General features: G+C 34.6%; 1 protein-coding gene across 1 annotated transcript in view; it reads left to right on the top strand.

Annotated features, from left to right (window-relative positions):
* The window catches only part of PTPRD (protein tyrosine phosphatase receptor type D), a 358,636-nt gene that overhangs the window by 326,702 nt on the left and 15,353 nt on the right, over positions 1-16,581 (top strand). The window contains exons 28-30 of the mRNA XM_059491826.1: positions 13,890-14,175; positions 14,666-14,844; positions 16,160-16,286. Of these exons, the coding sequence (XP_059347809.1) occupies positions 13,890-14,175; positions 14,666-14,844; positions 16,160-16,286 (592 nt within the window). The remainder of the gene's footprint in view (positions 1-13,889; positions 14,176-14,665; positions 14,845-16,159; positions 16,287-16,581) is intronic.

Raw genomic sequence — 16,581 nt, forward strand, 5'->3', positions numbered from 1 at the left:
TCTTGTCTGTTATTGTCTCCCATTTTGTGTTTAGGTCTACCTAAATCCCTTTTCATTAAATTCCCCCTTTTCATCATCCAGATTTAAAAAGTACTTAAGACTTTTCTAACTAGATCCAAACAATACAATACAGAACCATATCTTATATCCTTTGCCTATGGTAGACAGTCTTTTTAACAATATCTCATTGAAGGAGTAATCTGAGTTTAGTTTCTAGAAGGACCACAGGATTTTTATTAGCAATTTTAAGCCATCTGAGACAACACTAATACCTTCTTTTATATTTCTTCCACTAACTACCAAACTATCAGAGCTCAGGAAATTCGAATAATCACATTACAGAAGTATAAACAGAATGGGAGCTTCCTTTCAAAATGTGTTTGATAAAAAGAAAGAGTAGGCTTGAAGAATCGGTGGAAGTCTTTTTCTGCAAACTCTTAAACCATAGAAACTGAAAAACAAAGCTATTGACAGTACAGGGAGAATTTATTTCTCACCCTGTGTGGGTGAGGAACACAAGAGCCACCTGTCTGTGTTTTGATGTTTACAGAGTAACCCCCTGTTTATTCTGTACTTATAGGTATGTATTGCAAGTGAAAGGTTTAGCCTAGGATTTTCCTTACTCCATTCCTACCCATCTGCCTTAATAATGACCAGCAGTTGTCTTTCAGTCCATTTCATGTTAAGGGATTAAATGGTTTTCTAGTTTGCTCCATGGTTTTGGGGTACAGCTAAATGTCCAATAGAGAATCACGGTAGATGGAGACCCAGTTCATTAGTGACCCCAGACAAGCTTGTATCAAAGCCTCATTTGTTGGTTAGCTATCTTAATATCCTGTCCCTAGGAAATGGTTTTTGAATGTGTGAAGAGTTTATTTAACAATTATATAGCGCTTAATGGGAAGAAGTCTGAGCTGAAAACACCTGATTACTGAAGAGCCCACCTAGCACATAATTGAATACCCTCTTTTCACATAACAGCGACCAAAAAAACATAGTTCTATCTAGTGAAATTAACTGAGAATGTACATACTACCATTCTACGTTACTCAACTTAAAGATTTCTGATAAATGTATGTCAAAGATATGAAAATGGAAATATTTTTAATAATATTTGTGTGATAATATCAAAGAAGTACAGAATTATATAATCAGAATTTCCAAAATATTGGTAATTATTTATTACTAATGTATATGCAACAGGCATCTTTGCTTGTCATTTAGACATATACTTTTGATAACAGTTTAATTGCCTGTACAGTATTGAATTTGAATCTAATATTGAAGTCAAAAACATGTTGAGAATTTCATGAGGACGTTCTACCAGTCAAAGCCCTACTTGTTGCTGTGGTTTAACCTCTGTCAGCAGCCAATCCCCACACAACTGCTTACTCGCTCCCGTACCAGTGGGATTGGGAAGAGATTCAAAAGAGTGAAAGCTGGAAAACTCATGGGCTGAGATAAAAGCAGTTTAGTAGGGAAAGCAAAAGCTGCACACACAAGCAAAGCAAAACAAGGAATTTAGTCATTTATTCAGTGCTTTCCATGAGCAGGCAGGTGTTCAGCCATCTCCAGGAGAGCATCACTCATAATGATGACTTGGGAAAACAACTGCCATCAATCCAAAAGTCTCTCCCTTCGTTCTTCTTCACCCCTCTTTATATGTTAAGCATGATGCCATATGGTCTGGAACATCCCTTTTGGTCAGTTTGAGTTACCTGTGTCCCCTCCCAACCTTCCACGCACACCCACCTTCCCTGAGCTCCTGCACCACACACTGAAACAGAGGCAAGAAGTCTGGGTGGAAAATAAGTTGTAGTCCAGCCAAAACCAGCACACTTGTGCAGAAAAGTTGGCAGGATTTTTACTGGAAAAGGTAGCTAAAACATATTCACAGGTATGTAAATTTAAAGGGAAAAAAGATAATTCTTTCAGCAGTAGATCATTGCTGAAAGAATTTTGGAACACCAAGGGAAACATCAAGGCCTAATCTAAATGCAGATTTTTTAATTTAAGTAATCAGATATTTTGTGAGGACTACCTCGATGAATGGTGTAGTTGTCATAACATAAATGCATAATTCCACTCTACTCTTTTCCCTAGAAAAAAGATAAAGTTTTCTGTCTATATCTGCCAGGGAAGACAGTTCAGTAGAGCCTCAGTCAATGTTGAGCTAAATGTTCCATGATCCTTATTCTTAGTGTGAGATTTGAAAGAGAAAAGCAGATAAATTAAAGCTGAATGCAAAAAACAAACAAACAAACAAACAAAAAACCCAAAACCAAAAAAAAAACCAGAAAAAAAATCCACAAAGGAAATTTATCACTCCTTTATTTGTTTAAGTACCTACTCTTATTTGTAGGTACTTTACACAATGGGTTAAAATCTTGGTTGGTTTATTTATAGTAACTTGTCTGAAAATTTTTCTGTGGTGACTGAAATAATTGATGCCCATAGATTTTTTTTTTTTTCATTTACAGTTATATTTTAAGATTACCCTTTCAGTCCCTTTCTACAGAAGTTGAGTAATACTGCAATCCCACTGGTCTTTCGGCGTGACTTGCCCTAATTTGCAGAGCTGATCAAGAAAAAATTGTTTCTTTAATGAAAAAATGCAGGCTTAAATCTTAGGATTCTGCATTGGTGAGACACTAATGTGTGGTCTAATGGTCTAATGATAGCAGGGAAAACACGTTTTTGTTTGAAGTTGGATTAGTGCAGGCAAACAGGTGCTAATCAGATCACATAAACCAGTACTGGAGGGTGTTTGGAATTTTATGCCACTGTGTTTTCAAAACATCACAGAAACTTCAGTGGCTGGTTCAGTAACACTACCTAAAAGCTTAACATGTTAGTGCGATCCCATATGTTTGAGTCTTTCTTTTAATACCAGCACCGAGGGGCATATCTCTAAGACCCTTTTTCAAGCTTTGGCAGGTACTTCTAATGCTGCTATTGCTAACAGAAAGACTTGGCTGTTTAGAGGAATGTGACAGTTTTAAGTAAATCTGTGTCTGACTACACTAACATAACCAGTTAGCAGAGTGAAAAACAAGATAATTTTCAAAAAATAACAAAACACCATATGATATTCTATTTCCTAAAGTAGAATTCTTGTTCAGTGTATGTGAATAAAAAATAGAATGTTTAAGAAAAAAAAATATACTTATCAAAGGTGATGATTTTCCAGTGGATTATTTTATTTCATTTCTGTATAGTTTGAACTGCTTCTTTTGCCATAGGCCTTACAAGTGCTCATTTTTAAATCCTTGCAGTGAGTAGGTTGCAGATGACTGCCTATCCTTTTTCACGGTAGGGAAAAAACCTCCCCAGTACATATTCAAAAACAACACAAGTAAGATTGAAAAATACTAGAATCTTCCTCATCTCTTCCCTTTCCCTCTCCTGAGAACAATCCAGGACCCTTCCTAACTTCCTTGGGCAGCTGAAAGCTCTAGAGAGGAAAAGACAGTGAAAGCATTTTAGTATGACAAATATTTTAATATCATAAATATTTTAAATTTTCTCTATTTTACCCACATGTCTTTATCCAGAAGTTATTGAATTGCTACTGTGTAGTAAACTGTGCTGGGTGTCATCCCTGTAAAAAAACACTGTAACACTATTTACTCTTCAGCTGTTAGCTGTGGATCACGGTAGGTCTCATAAATACTGTTTTTTCTCATAGTCATTTTTCATTAATAGAAAACAGAGAGGGATAAGATTGCCATAAGAATCCCATATTGAAAAGATGTCTAGTTGCTTAGGATATTTAGTTCCTCTTAATATAAAAATATAGGAATAAATTAATGTCCATGGTTTTCCTTATATTTCATCTGTATTAATAATCTCAGCAACTCTCATTATGAAGTCAGAAAAACTGACTGGCATCAGTTTCATTTCTACACATACCTTTATTCTTAGAAGTTATTTCATTTCAACATATATATATATATATATATATATATATACAGGGTGAGGCTTGCAGTGTTTATGCCTTGGATGCTTGATCTCTGTTTAAGTAAATGGAACTGGATTCACTTATTTAGAAAATTTTGGATGGTTTCTCTGTCTTTGATCAATTGTTAGAGTTGCAGAATCTACTGGAAAAAGAGAAAGAGTCTAGAAGAAAAGTTGATAGAGGCCAAATGGAAGAAATTGGTATAGCAAGACACTCCTTGGTAATTTTATAATGAATGGTATTACACACATGGACAGGAGATGTCACTGGTAGAGGGGAGTTTGGATTTGCCTTCATATTTTCACCATAAAACTCTCAGGGTCATGAAAATGCAGATTACAGAAACCTTACAGTTGAAGACCCTGGATATTTTATGCTGAACATGCAAGACCTCTCATGTAATTATTGGGATATGTTCATGCAAGCACACAGACAAGAGGTAGTGTCTCCATCTGTATGCTGATTGAGAGAGAGATGGATGGGTCATGCTGGCTTTTCTTTTCTCTGTTTCAAGTTTGAGTGTAACTAGTTAGAATCATCTTGATAGCAAAGATAGTATTTCCCAACTCATCTTCTAACTTAGCAGTGTTCTTATGAGCTTAGGTATGTAATTTTTTTTTCATTAAATTTAGGCACTTGCTTATGAAAACCTGGGAGTATGAACATGGTAAGAACTAGCACACCATAGTTAATGTGATGGTATGGAGGATCCTATAAAATTGGCCTTGATAGATTTTTTCTTAGAGTGGGAAAATACTGTGCTATATTATCTGTAAATCTTCCATGAAGTGTCAAACACAAGCAAACTGATGCTGATCCCCCTTCAAGTTTTGTCTTCAGTTAGACACCAGTTCTTCATAGCAAACAAGCCTTTCTTAAAACCTGAACTGTAGTTGCTGTATGTATAGTTTATGCTTCCATTGTTTATAAGCATTAAAACTCAGAAATGATCACTGAAAACACTATTAAAATTCAAAAACGTGTAAATAACAAGTAATAGGAATATTTTGTCATGCAGATTCAAATAATGAAAAACACCTACTTGTGGTCTCTTTGATTAAATCCGTCATATGTGTGTAAAGCCATATTTGGTTGGCACTTAGCCTATGGTTCAGGGATTATACTCCCCACTGGTGTGACTCAGGGCTGGATTATCTTTTGAAATCCTAAAAAGCTGCTGTGACTGCATAGGGCAAGATTTGTTTCTGGTAGCAGTCAGAAATCTGTAAAGGAACAGAGCGAATGCTATTACTAGATAGAATCAGTGTTCTGCCTAGACCAGTATCCTGTCTCTGACAATGGCAAATGTTAGAAATTTTAGGGGAAAGTACAAAACTCCAATGTCAACAATATTACAGTAAAGTTTCCTCTCCAGCAGCAAGCATTTAGTGACTAGTTTAGCCTTGCTTCATGAGGATTTCAATTTTCCCCTTTATTCCTCTAGCTACCTAGAGAAACTGGTGGATACTTTTTTGCTTATATTCATGATTGTACAGGCAAAGAACAAAACCAGGCAGTATTAACGATCCTTTTCCTTTTTAAAGTAGTTTCACTCATATCACATTGGAAGATATTTATTTACTTTTAATTTGAGTGTGTCTCTTTATTTCACTGAATGTCTTTGGATAAAAGGGTTAAAATTTTTTTTTTCATGTTTTACATGTCTACAAATTTTCTTGAGTTCATATCCATCAAAATATTGTAACCCATTCCAGTATTTCTTGTGTGGAGGGAGGTGGAAGGGAGTTCTCACATCCTTGACATTTTTGCTGGTTGTCTCTGTTCCCTCCTTTTGTGATGTACTCTTTTTTGGTAGCCTGAGTAAAAGTAACTATTCTCTGGGTATTTTTTTTTCTTTTTTTTTTTTTTTTTAATAAGAGGTAGGGCAGTAAAAATAGTTCCATGATTATGTCACATTTTATTCTAAGTTTCCCAGGGGACATACTGAGGCCTGACTTTGATTTGGCCAACAAATGGCTTCAATTGAGCATTTCTGCTGAAGACTGATGACTTTTTGCTGGGCAAAATAACCTGCCCCTCATTAAAATGTAATAATTGTCTGTAAGAGTTTTTTAACAAATGCAATGCCTTTTCCATGTGTTATCTCAAATTAAAAATATGTTGCTGCTGATAATTATTTCCATATATATATTATCATGTCCTACAAGGCCTGTAATTTCCTTTGACCTAAGCTGTAGTTTGATACATTATTTGATCAGCACTCTTAGTGAGTCATTTTATCCATATGTATTTAGTTAATTGGTTATTTTTCTCCCCACCCATGTTTATATATAATATACTCTACAAAGGAAAAGGAAATCTGACTGCTTGCAGCTGAGTCTAGTAAAAGAGCAATTAGGTTCTATCAGAGCCAGCAGCTGTCCGTAATGAATTCTGAATTAAAATTATGAGTGAAGAAAATAATCCAGCCATCTGCAGGAAATGTGAAAATATTTTTATAACCCAATAGCTGAATTCTGGAAAGGGGTACCTCTGAGATTTCCCAGCTGTACCTACATTAAATTCCGTAATATCCATAGACACAGAGTATGCTGGAACACATTGCATCAACTTGGCTACCCAGTGTGTTTGGCTAACTTCGAACAGGCTGTATTTTTATCTAAAGTAATCAGCATGAAAGTCTCTTTAAATCCTCTCCCCACGTCTCTAGAAGTAAAATGCAGCTTTAAAAATAGTCCTGTTATCTTTTCATGGAGGCTTTCCAATCAGTATTCTGCCCTGAATATTAATCTTTCTTCATTTTTTTATACTTTTAGACTTAATTCAGGGTCTCATCACTTATCAGATTTTCTCAGTGACTGCTGCTCCAAGTAAATTTGGCATTGTGATGTCTATTTTTTTGTCACCTGAATTTTAAAAACATCATAACACTATCCAAGCTTGTTTTACAGCTATCTTGAAACTTCTATGCTAAAACTCCCATTATTTCCATTCTAACTTGCCCAAAATTTTTGCACGTAAGTTCAAAATCCAGAAAAAAAAGGAAGAGATTAGTGTCTAACCTCTAAATGACAAGTTGTGATTAAGAAATGTGAAATGCTTTGTGGTATTAACCTTTCACAACCTGATTTTCTGTGTTGCAGAGAATTCATGATGGTATTAAGATTTCAGAGGTTAAGAATTGTTGTAATGAGTACCAAGCTCTTCAGCAGGCAGTGGAGTATTGTCAAATATTACAAAGGGTATTTATTTTTTTCACTGCTTCATCTAAAAAAACCCAAGACTAGTCTTCATATGAGCTCATCAGAGAAGCCTCAACTTTTTAAACTGTTTTCTACTGTGTAGCATCTCACTGCATTAATACTGTCTTGCAACCAATTCATTTTAAACCAGATCTAGAGGTGACAGCATAAAGTTTGTCTCATGCTCTGAATGTATCCTCTAGGTGTATCAGTTTTGTATTGAAAAGGAAGAGACATTCTGAGATGGAGATCCGAAACAATAGGTCTACCACTACAGTCATATCAGCTTCAAGATTCAGGACTAAATTGCTGGTTATTTCCAAGTTTTTTTATTTCCCCTACTCGGGGAAAGTGGAGGAAGGGACTGAGAAAATTTTTAAAAAAAAATTATTCACAGATTCATTTAGGACTTTGAATTGTGGTTGGTACTGCAAAACCAAAACAGAACAAAAAAGCCAGTGTGGAGTAAAGAGTCCTGGTGATAACATCTTTCTTTTACTTTGGGCTTACCTGATGAAGTCCTGTGTCTGGGTGACAACCTCAGACCATTTCACTGTTCCATCAGTCTTAAACCCAACCAGAAAAAATCCCAAGGGAAGCTGCTGTTAAGAAAAGAAGAAATTGTTGTCTACAATAGAAATACAAAACACCTAGAATCAGGGAAGAGTCCAGAGGACTCTGGAACAGAATAATTTTAGTGGCTGGCAAGTACTTCCAAGGTCTTCCAGCTATCCAGATAGCACCAGTTCACCTTCTGCTACTTGCACTGATAGGCTGATAGCTCTTCTCCATGAAAATGTAATCAAAGCACAGAAAGAAATATTCAAAAGTATGAAGCTACTTCTCAAAACATTCCGCCCTGAGAATGCAAAGCAGCTTAACTGCAAAGAAAGGAACAAATAATTGTTAGCAGCAAGCAGCATAATTTCTGTCCATTGATTTCTCTGCTGTTCTGTAATCTTCACTTTTATTTATTGACTGTAGGATCACAGTGTACTTCCTCTGCTAAATTACTCAGAAATTGCATTTTTTTTTGTATTTACTACAGCTGTTCAGGCATAGATCTATCTTTAATTGAAGGTAACAAGTCAAGTAAGATGTGTTTCTAAAATTAACCTTAAAATACTTTCTTTTTCTAAACTCTATTTCAGTCAATTTTAGAACATTTTTCTTTAGTGGAATGCATAATGTCACGAAGGCATTGTACATTGCAAAAATGTATAGTATACACTGAAACTCAACATATATCACAGAGAAGATATATTTAGGATAGTTACTCTTTGATGATAAATACAGAAATCAGTACATTCATATATAAGATTGTATTTAGAGAAGTAGGAAGATAAGAAGGAGAATATAGAACTGAATTAATTTTGAAATAAAAAAATCACAGTAAATCCTTGTAAACAGATAAAATAGTACAGAGAAATAAAGTTGATTTAATTTTAAAGTTGTTTAATGTCTTTTCTTTATATGACTGAGTAATTGAAGGAATCAGATAATACAGTGATTAAGCAAGGTGTATATGTAAAAATCCTCTATGAAAAGCAGGATTATGGCATGTATTGTTATAGAATCAACAATCAATTCTGAAGGAAAACTATGATGATAAAAATAAGAGAGATGAAATAAGGCCAATGAACTTCTCAGTTATTTACAATTTTTGCTATTCCATCTCATAAGAGGGACAACAAGAGATTTTTTTCACCAACAGTTCATGATTTCAGGAAAGAAGCAGGTAGAATAATTATGATAATTTGACGCTTTCAAGAAAGAAGAAGCAAGTATCACAATTAAGAGTGTGACTTTTCAATGGTATAATTAACAAAGGTGTCAAGTACCTGGTGGCTGAAGTGTTGATTCAAAAGAAGAGTTCTAAGATGATCTGCTTTACAGCTGGGAAACAATGTTTATGCCTTTTATAAATATGTAGGATCATGACACCAAATTTAGACAGTGCATTTCAGTTTCTCTCCCAGAACATGTCTGGAATGTTATTTCTCAGAATCCCTATCCAAATTCCAGCAAAATCTAATAAAAGGATTTCTGTAGGGGAAGTTGTGTCTGTAACATGCTGGTTAATAACCCTTAATTGATCCTTTCCTCTCTGAATTTTTTTGTCATGAATGATATTCTGTAACAATGTGTTTCACAATTTAATTATGTACTGCTTTAAAAATTACTTCCTGTTTGTTTGAAAGTCTCATCATTTCATTTCATGATCCCAGTTCTTATTTGGCAAGTAAAGAACAAATAATTTTTGTTTCATCTTCTGTATGTAACATTAATTTATGACCAATGAGAGGATTTGAACTGCTCTAATGGAATGTCATTGTTAGAAGGGTCTCTTAAATTTTTTGTTTTGTTGAACATTACAAATGCTACATTTTTAGCTTGTATGGAAAAAATCACCTTTTAAAATTATTTTAGTAAACAATAATTTCCTATACATGGGATTTGTTAGGGAAATTTTTAGAAGTTTAGATTCTCTGTGTTTTAATATTTGAGGGTTTGTTTGTGTTCAAGGTACAATCTCATAAGACAGCTTCTTATCCTTGATCTCTCCAGAGCTGTACTTGGGATTAGATGAAGAACAAATTTACTTCCTGAACATTATTATACTTTTGCAGGTGCATATTACAAAAAAATGTGGGCTTAAATCTGGGGCAGTTATATCTGAAGAATTTATGGTAATAGTAGAATTCTGAGAAGGTACGGCTTAAATGAAAAATCTTATTAAAATGCTTCCTTTCTTAAAGGAAGAAAGAAATCTGACTGGCTTTTGAGTTGTAACTATCCCATGTTTTTTGTCTACTACCTATGAAAACTAGGGAGAATTCTAGACTGAACCTTATCTGCTTGTAGTGAAATATTCTCCTGTTTTCCAATTTCTTTATTCCATGTTCTTTTTCAGACATTTATGAGACACTTTAGTGATAAATACGGTTGCCTCCATGCATAGCCTAGGGATAAAGAAAATTCAGTCAGTGAAGTCTTTGGTAAAGCACTGCATCTAAGAAAGTGCTGAATACCATTCTTGTTGTCTGGTATCCAACCATAACCACAGTGAGAGGGAAAGAAAGTCACTGTACACTTCAATAAACTGCCAATACATTCTCAAAGGTCTCTTTTAAGCTGCTGTATAATTCTTGAAGCAATCCAGAATCTCTTCTAAAATGAAATTTCAATTTACGTCTTTGCACAAGGTCTTTATGTTATTTTGTTCAGATGTTTCTTTTCAAAAGGATGTTCAGTGGTTTTATAAGGGCCTTTTTTTTCTGCTTCCTCTCCAGGAGGGTGATTTTCTGCTCTGTTCTAATTTGCTAACCACAAAATGGGAAAATAATCTAAATATCACTCTTGTCAGAACTACTACAGAATTTCTATGGGATCAGAATCTAATCAATCATTAGAAGTTCCTCAGTAAAATCCAAATCTTTTTATATATTTCCCATATCACAACCAATTTAATGTACTTTCAGTTTATAAATGCAAGCTTCATTCAGTCTGAAACAGTAATATTCAATAAAATTTTCCCCTGATATGAGTCAAAGATGTCCTACATGATTTTTGTTCCATATTTTACTGTCTTTGCTTCCAATTAAATGATCTGTGAATACTGGTAATTACACTGCCTTCCTTTGCCAAATCACTGAAGTATCAGTAAAGGGTCATCATTTAAACAGCTACAAATTAATCACAAAAGCCAACCTTTAACACATCCATGCAGTGATTTGAATTCAGAATGTCCCCCTTATGCCTCTTCATTTTCCTTTTTTGAATTGTAGCTATTGCAGCTGTATTACATCACAGGACATTAAGCATGTTTCAGCTCATGGGACTGAGTCAGTCATGATTTTAGAAATTGAAAGCAAATGTTATAATACTGTAAATGACAATATTTGAAGCAGCAACAGTTTCCCAATAGGCATGTCTATTTAGCAGATATCTAGGTTTTCAAATTGAAAATGTAGTAGTTCTTTCACTAACTGAAACAAAAATTCTAATTTTGACAGCAACACCAGAAGATGCAAACCAAAAGGGCAAGAAAGCCAATAACAAAAGTAGAAATTATTTGTGAAATTATTCTTATTAGATGAATTATCATGGTTAGCAGATGAAAGACAGAGATTTTTTTTAAATATATTTCAGTAGCTTATTAGTGAGGATTCAAACTGTGTGGCTTCCCAGCAGTGTATCATAGTATATTGAGAAGGCTGTGTAATAGTGGAAGAGAAAGAGAAATGGGATAAAAAATTAGGGCAGGATAGTTTTTTTTATATAATAAGCTATTGTAGTTTGGAATTAGAAGGTATTGGGGGCAGGAAGGGCACATTTCAAAGAGTTAACACCTTCATAGCACTGGTTCTATTTTTATGTGGAAAGTCAAAAGAGTAGTTTGGTAGACATACATCAGTCTAATGGGCAGAACTAGAATGTAGTGAACACCTTAAAAGAGTAAAAAATCTCACTGGATAAAATGGTCCAGAGAGATGTGTGTCAGGAGCCCAAATGCCTCCATACACGTAGCATGTCACCCCTTCATCCTTACCATGAAATAATAATGTGTTTGGATCTGCTTTCATGATCTTCACAACTTCTGCATATTTCTGTAGACTAGCAAATATCTTCTGTGCTAGAGTATACTAATAGCTATCACTCTTTGAGTTTGCTCATGGAAAAAAATAAATATATAAATTATAATAAAAGACATGAAAAGAACTGAAAATTGTTCATTCCAGCTGAAGGCACAAGTTTTTAACTGGCTTGGGGTTTTGCAGTTGTGGTCTGCAGGTACCAGTGACCTTTTTGATGTTCCATCTGAAAAATGGCATATCCAGTTATAAACATGATGTTGGAACAGCAATTTAATACATTATAGGAAATGTACATTATACATTATAGGAAAAATAACCATATTCTAGGTTACTGAGAAAATCTGCCCCGCCAAACTTTTATTTTTCTCGCTTGGCCCATGGTTATTAAACTGACAAAAACTGAATGTGAAGAGTTAATTATTGAAGGAATGCTTTAAATGTTATATAAACCAATCTGACATACAAACGTGTGCTACTTCTGTTGATCTCCATTACAAGAACAAAAAAAAGCCCAAAGAAAATCACAACAGTGAGATAACTTTTTAAGGTTTTCTCCATGATTTTTAGCAATGTTAATGTCAACGAGTTTTCCTGAAATGCAGAGCTTTTATTATACAAGGTAAATGAACTAGGATAACTATAATTTTGTTTCTTTTTTTTTCCTTCTCTACAATTCCCACTGATGAATATCACTGAAAGGTAAATTTTCTTTAACTCAGAATACAGGTTAATTCTTGTCAGAGTGGCATCTAAGAAAGTTGAGATTGATGTGTTTGGTCTATTAGCAGAAGTCCTCAGCTGTTTGAAGGGAATCTGATGCTTGGAGGAGTAATCCTTGGCAAGAGCACGTGATTAACAATATGTAAATCTGCTGTCTTAGAAAGACAACGTGCCTTTTGTTGGATTAAATATCTTTCTATTTTGTACTTCCTTCTGATTTGATTATAAGGAAAATCAGTTTTACTGGTAATTGTCAGACATTCTTAAGAAATAAGAAAGAATAAATAAATAAATAGGAAAAATAAATGTTTGACCTTGCCTATCAGTTTCAGGATGGACTTAGAATATTTAATATCTCTTGAAAATAGAGAAACTGTGAGAAGTTTTGGCTTTACTATTGTCCTCTAGGTGCTTGATTATAATTATTTTTGTTTCTTTCTATTTATAGTCAAAGGATTGCAGTTCATAGTGTTCTTAAATATTCTTAATTTAGCTAATCTCAGTGTCTTGAGGGTTTATAAACTGTTGTTTACTATACTTCATTTTCAGTCACTAACTGACAAAAGTTAGGCGTTTAGAAAGCCTGGGACTATAATTCATTGTTGAAGGCATGATGTGATCCTGGACAGAAAAACAATGTACGAATCCCATCACATTTTAAACTCCAGTTTAGTTTAGCTACATGATGCAAGTAGTTGCAACAAGACTTCATTAGGTTCAATCATACAAAAAAGGTGTTCTGATTTGGTTCACTGCAGTTGGCATCCAAACAGTTGGATTTTCCCCAGCCTACAGCTAGCACAGCTCTCTAGTTATGGGTCTGCATTGCAAAGACTAACAGTATGTCCTAGCCAAGGGAAACAGCAGAGGACAGAACAAACTGTGTTAATAGAACCCCCATCAGCAGGGTTGGGAGATGGGTGGAAAGTTGACCAGCAAAGTATGATAGAAATATGTAAGACACATTTTCTGTTAGATTATTGTTTGCCAATAAATTTACCTCTGTAAAGAGAGTAGCAACAATAGCATGTTTAATGACTTAGAAATCATGCTATAAATAAAGCTAGAATTCTTAGAGTATTTATCATCTCCAGTAATTTGCATTTTTAAGCACATAAATCTTGAGAACATGTTGCAATGTGTTTTATTTCTGTTATAGTCAAACCTGAAACTGCAAGTTACAAAGGTGTTACATAAAAGCATTCTGTGTTCTCAATTGCTTTTTATTGATATTTAAGGTGTTTACTTATTTCAGGGCACCAACCTCTTTCATAAAGGCTGGTGTTCACATTCAGAAGCATGTGGTATTTAAATCAGCATTACAAAAGTTTAAATGTTGAATGATGTAAAAGTAAGCACAGTGAATGAAACAGTCCATGTTTTCTCTCCCGTGTTCATTTCTTTTAGTGCTGGAGTCGGCAGGACTGGCTGTTTCATTGTGATAGATGCCATGTTGGAGAGAATAAAGCATGAAAAGACTGTAGATATTTATGGCCACGTAACTCTAATGAGAGCACAGAGGAATTACATGGTTCAAACTGAGGACCAGTACATCTTTATCCATGATGCACTGCTGGAAGCAGTGACATGTGGAAATACCGAAGTGCCAGCCAGAAACCTGTATGCATATATCCAGAAGCTGACACAGATAGAAACAGGCGAGAATGTCACAGGAATGGAACTGGAATTCAAGGTACTGGCATTTTATGTTGTGGGTAACCAAAACCAAATGATCTAACACTGAAGCTGCTCTGCTCTCCACCACTTGTTTCCAGTAATCAGAAGATAAAAGATACCCGTAGACTAAAATTTTAAATTAGGAAGATGGTTCTTTCTAAAAAGTACAATTCAGTTCTCAATGGGTGTCTGGATAAGAACCATTCAGTTGAGGTTGATTTAACCATGCTGTTCCTTCATTGTTACACATATTTCAAGATATATGTGTTTGTGTAGTGATTTAATCCTGGAAATTTGTACAAATGCACTAATGGAGCAGACATTGTACTTCGAAAAGGTGTTAAAGAAGCTTTACAAATATTTGGGTAATGCAATAGAATATGGAAAAGTAAGCATCTGAAGTTGAAATTATTCATTAATGGCTACTGAGTAGAAATTATAAAACCTGATAGTGTCACTTGTCTTTGTTATACCTGGCCTTAATTCTTTTAACTTGTTTTCAACAGCGTCTTGCTAGCTCTAAGGCTCACACTTCAAGATTCATCAGTGCCAATCTTCCATGTAATAAATTCAAAAACCGCCTTGTCAATATTATGCCATATGAATCCACAAGGGTATGCTTGCAGCCTATCCGAGGAGTAGAAGGCTCTGATTATATTAATGCCAGTTTCATTGATGGATACAGGTACAAATAATGTTGTGTTCTTATCTTTACTGTTTTAAAAGTTTACAAAATTGTTTATGTAATTATTTTGAATAAAACAGAACAGTATAGAAATCTAGTAATTTTTTTGTCTGTTCAGGGCTTGTTTGATTGGATGTTTTTTAAAATTTTAGTAAAGGGTTTATATTTTTTCCCCATGTAATATAGAAAAATTTTGTAAATTACATAGAATCTTAAATATTATATTTTAACCTGTGTTTAAGCCACTGAGAGCTCTCAGTATGCTTTACATGCTGCAAGTTAATGAGACTTCAAGCATGCTCATGGACCCCTATTTCTTCACAGTTTTTCTGCTTAAGAGGATATCTAGAAATAAGATACAGGAGATACACTCTGTGTGTCAAGGTGATAACTTACAGTCTTGGGACACTGCCTAGGACTTGATCTAACCAGTGAAGGCCTTTTGTATATAAAAGGTGCATATATATATGTATATATGTATATATTGTATATATAAGATGTGCAACCCACTGGCCTCTTCATGACAACATGGAGCAGTATGCCCTCAGCTGACTTAGAGCAGCTGGTTGAAAAAGACACGAAAGGGAAATGGCATTATTTGCCTGTGTTTGCCATAATTTAGGTGTGCCTGAGTATCCGTATCCACAGAGTGAATTTTCTGAGCCTCAGCTCATAATTGAAAATAAAGTCCATCTCCACTACCCACAAAGGTATTGCTGTTGCTTGGAAGAAGCAAGAGCAACACAAACTGGTCATCATCTTATAAAGCTGTTGATGCAATCTTGTAACATTTTGGTGGTAGCTTTCCCCAGTAGGATATTAGGGCCTGGAAATTCACACTCCATTCCCAAATTTTCTTCCTGCCTTACTTTTGCTGGAGGCATCAGACTGTTGAAATGAAGTTAATAAAGAAACTGCTTGATGCTATAATTCCTAAACTTAATAGATTGTTAGACAGTTATTTCTGTAAAATGAACCAGCACAACTAAGTGTTTCTTAAGTGCTTTTTACAGCACACAAAATTGAGCAATTAGAGTTGCATTAAAATTTAAATAATAATGATAAAGTCATACATCATAATATTAACAGAGTAATTTTCCTCTCAAAGTTCTAAAAATAAAAAGCCATAGTTTGATTAAACAATCATAATAAGGTTTTAATGTGCTCATTATTAACAGTATATACATTTTCCCTCCAGATAATGTTTTCATATAAGCAAAGAACATGAGTATAGGTCCAAAATAATACTGTAAATAATACTGTTAATCTACTTTTGTTTGTTTGTTTGTTTGTTTGTTTGTTTTTGTTACCACAGACAACAAAAAGCTTACATAGCTACACAGGGTCCTTTAGCAGAAACAACTGAAGACTTCTGGAGAATGCTCTGGGAGCATAACTCTACAATTGTGGTCATGCTCACTAAGCTACGAGAAATGGGCAGAGTAAGTACTGCTCTAATATTCCTTTACTAAAATGTTGGTTACAGCAGCTCTTTTCATTAAAATATTTAATACTTCAGGATATCTAAAGATGAGAATTTCAGTTCCTTCTTCTTTTGAAACAGGAGTGGCCTTCCTGGTCATAGATGTAAATTTTTCCAATCTGTTGATGTGTTGCGATGGACAAACTAGACATGATGTGTTTGTGTGGGACACATTGAGATTGAGCAAGAGAGACCATTGCTGTCTATTGAAAAAGAAAGATCTCTCTTTTGGAAACTTCACTTTTGCAGCATCT

Source organism: Ammospiza nelsoni, chromosome Z (genome assembly GCF_027579445.1).
Source record: "Ammospiza nelsoni isolate bAmmNel1 chromosome Z, bAmmNel1.pri, whole genome shotgun sequence".
Lineage (NCBI taxonomy): Eukaryota > Metazoa > Chordata > Aves > Passeriformes > Passerellidae > Ammospiza > Ammospiza nelsoni.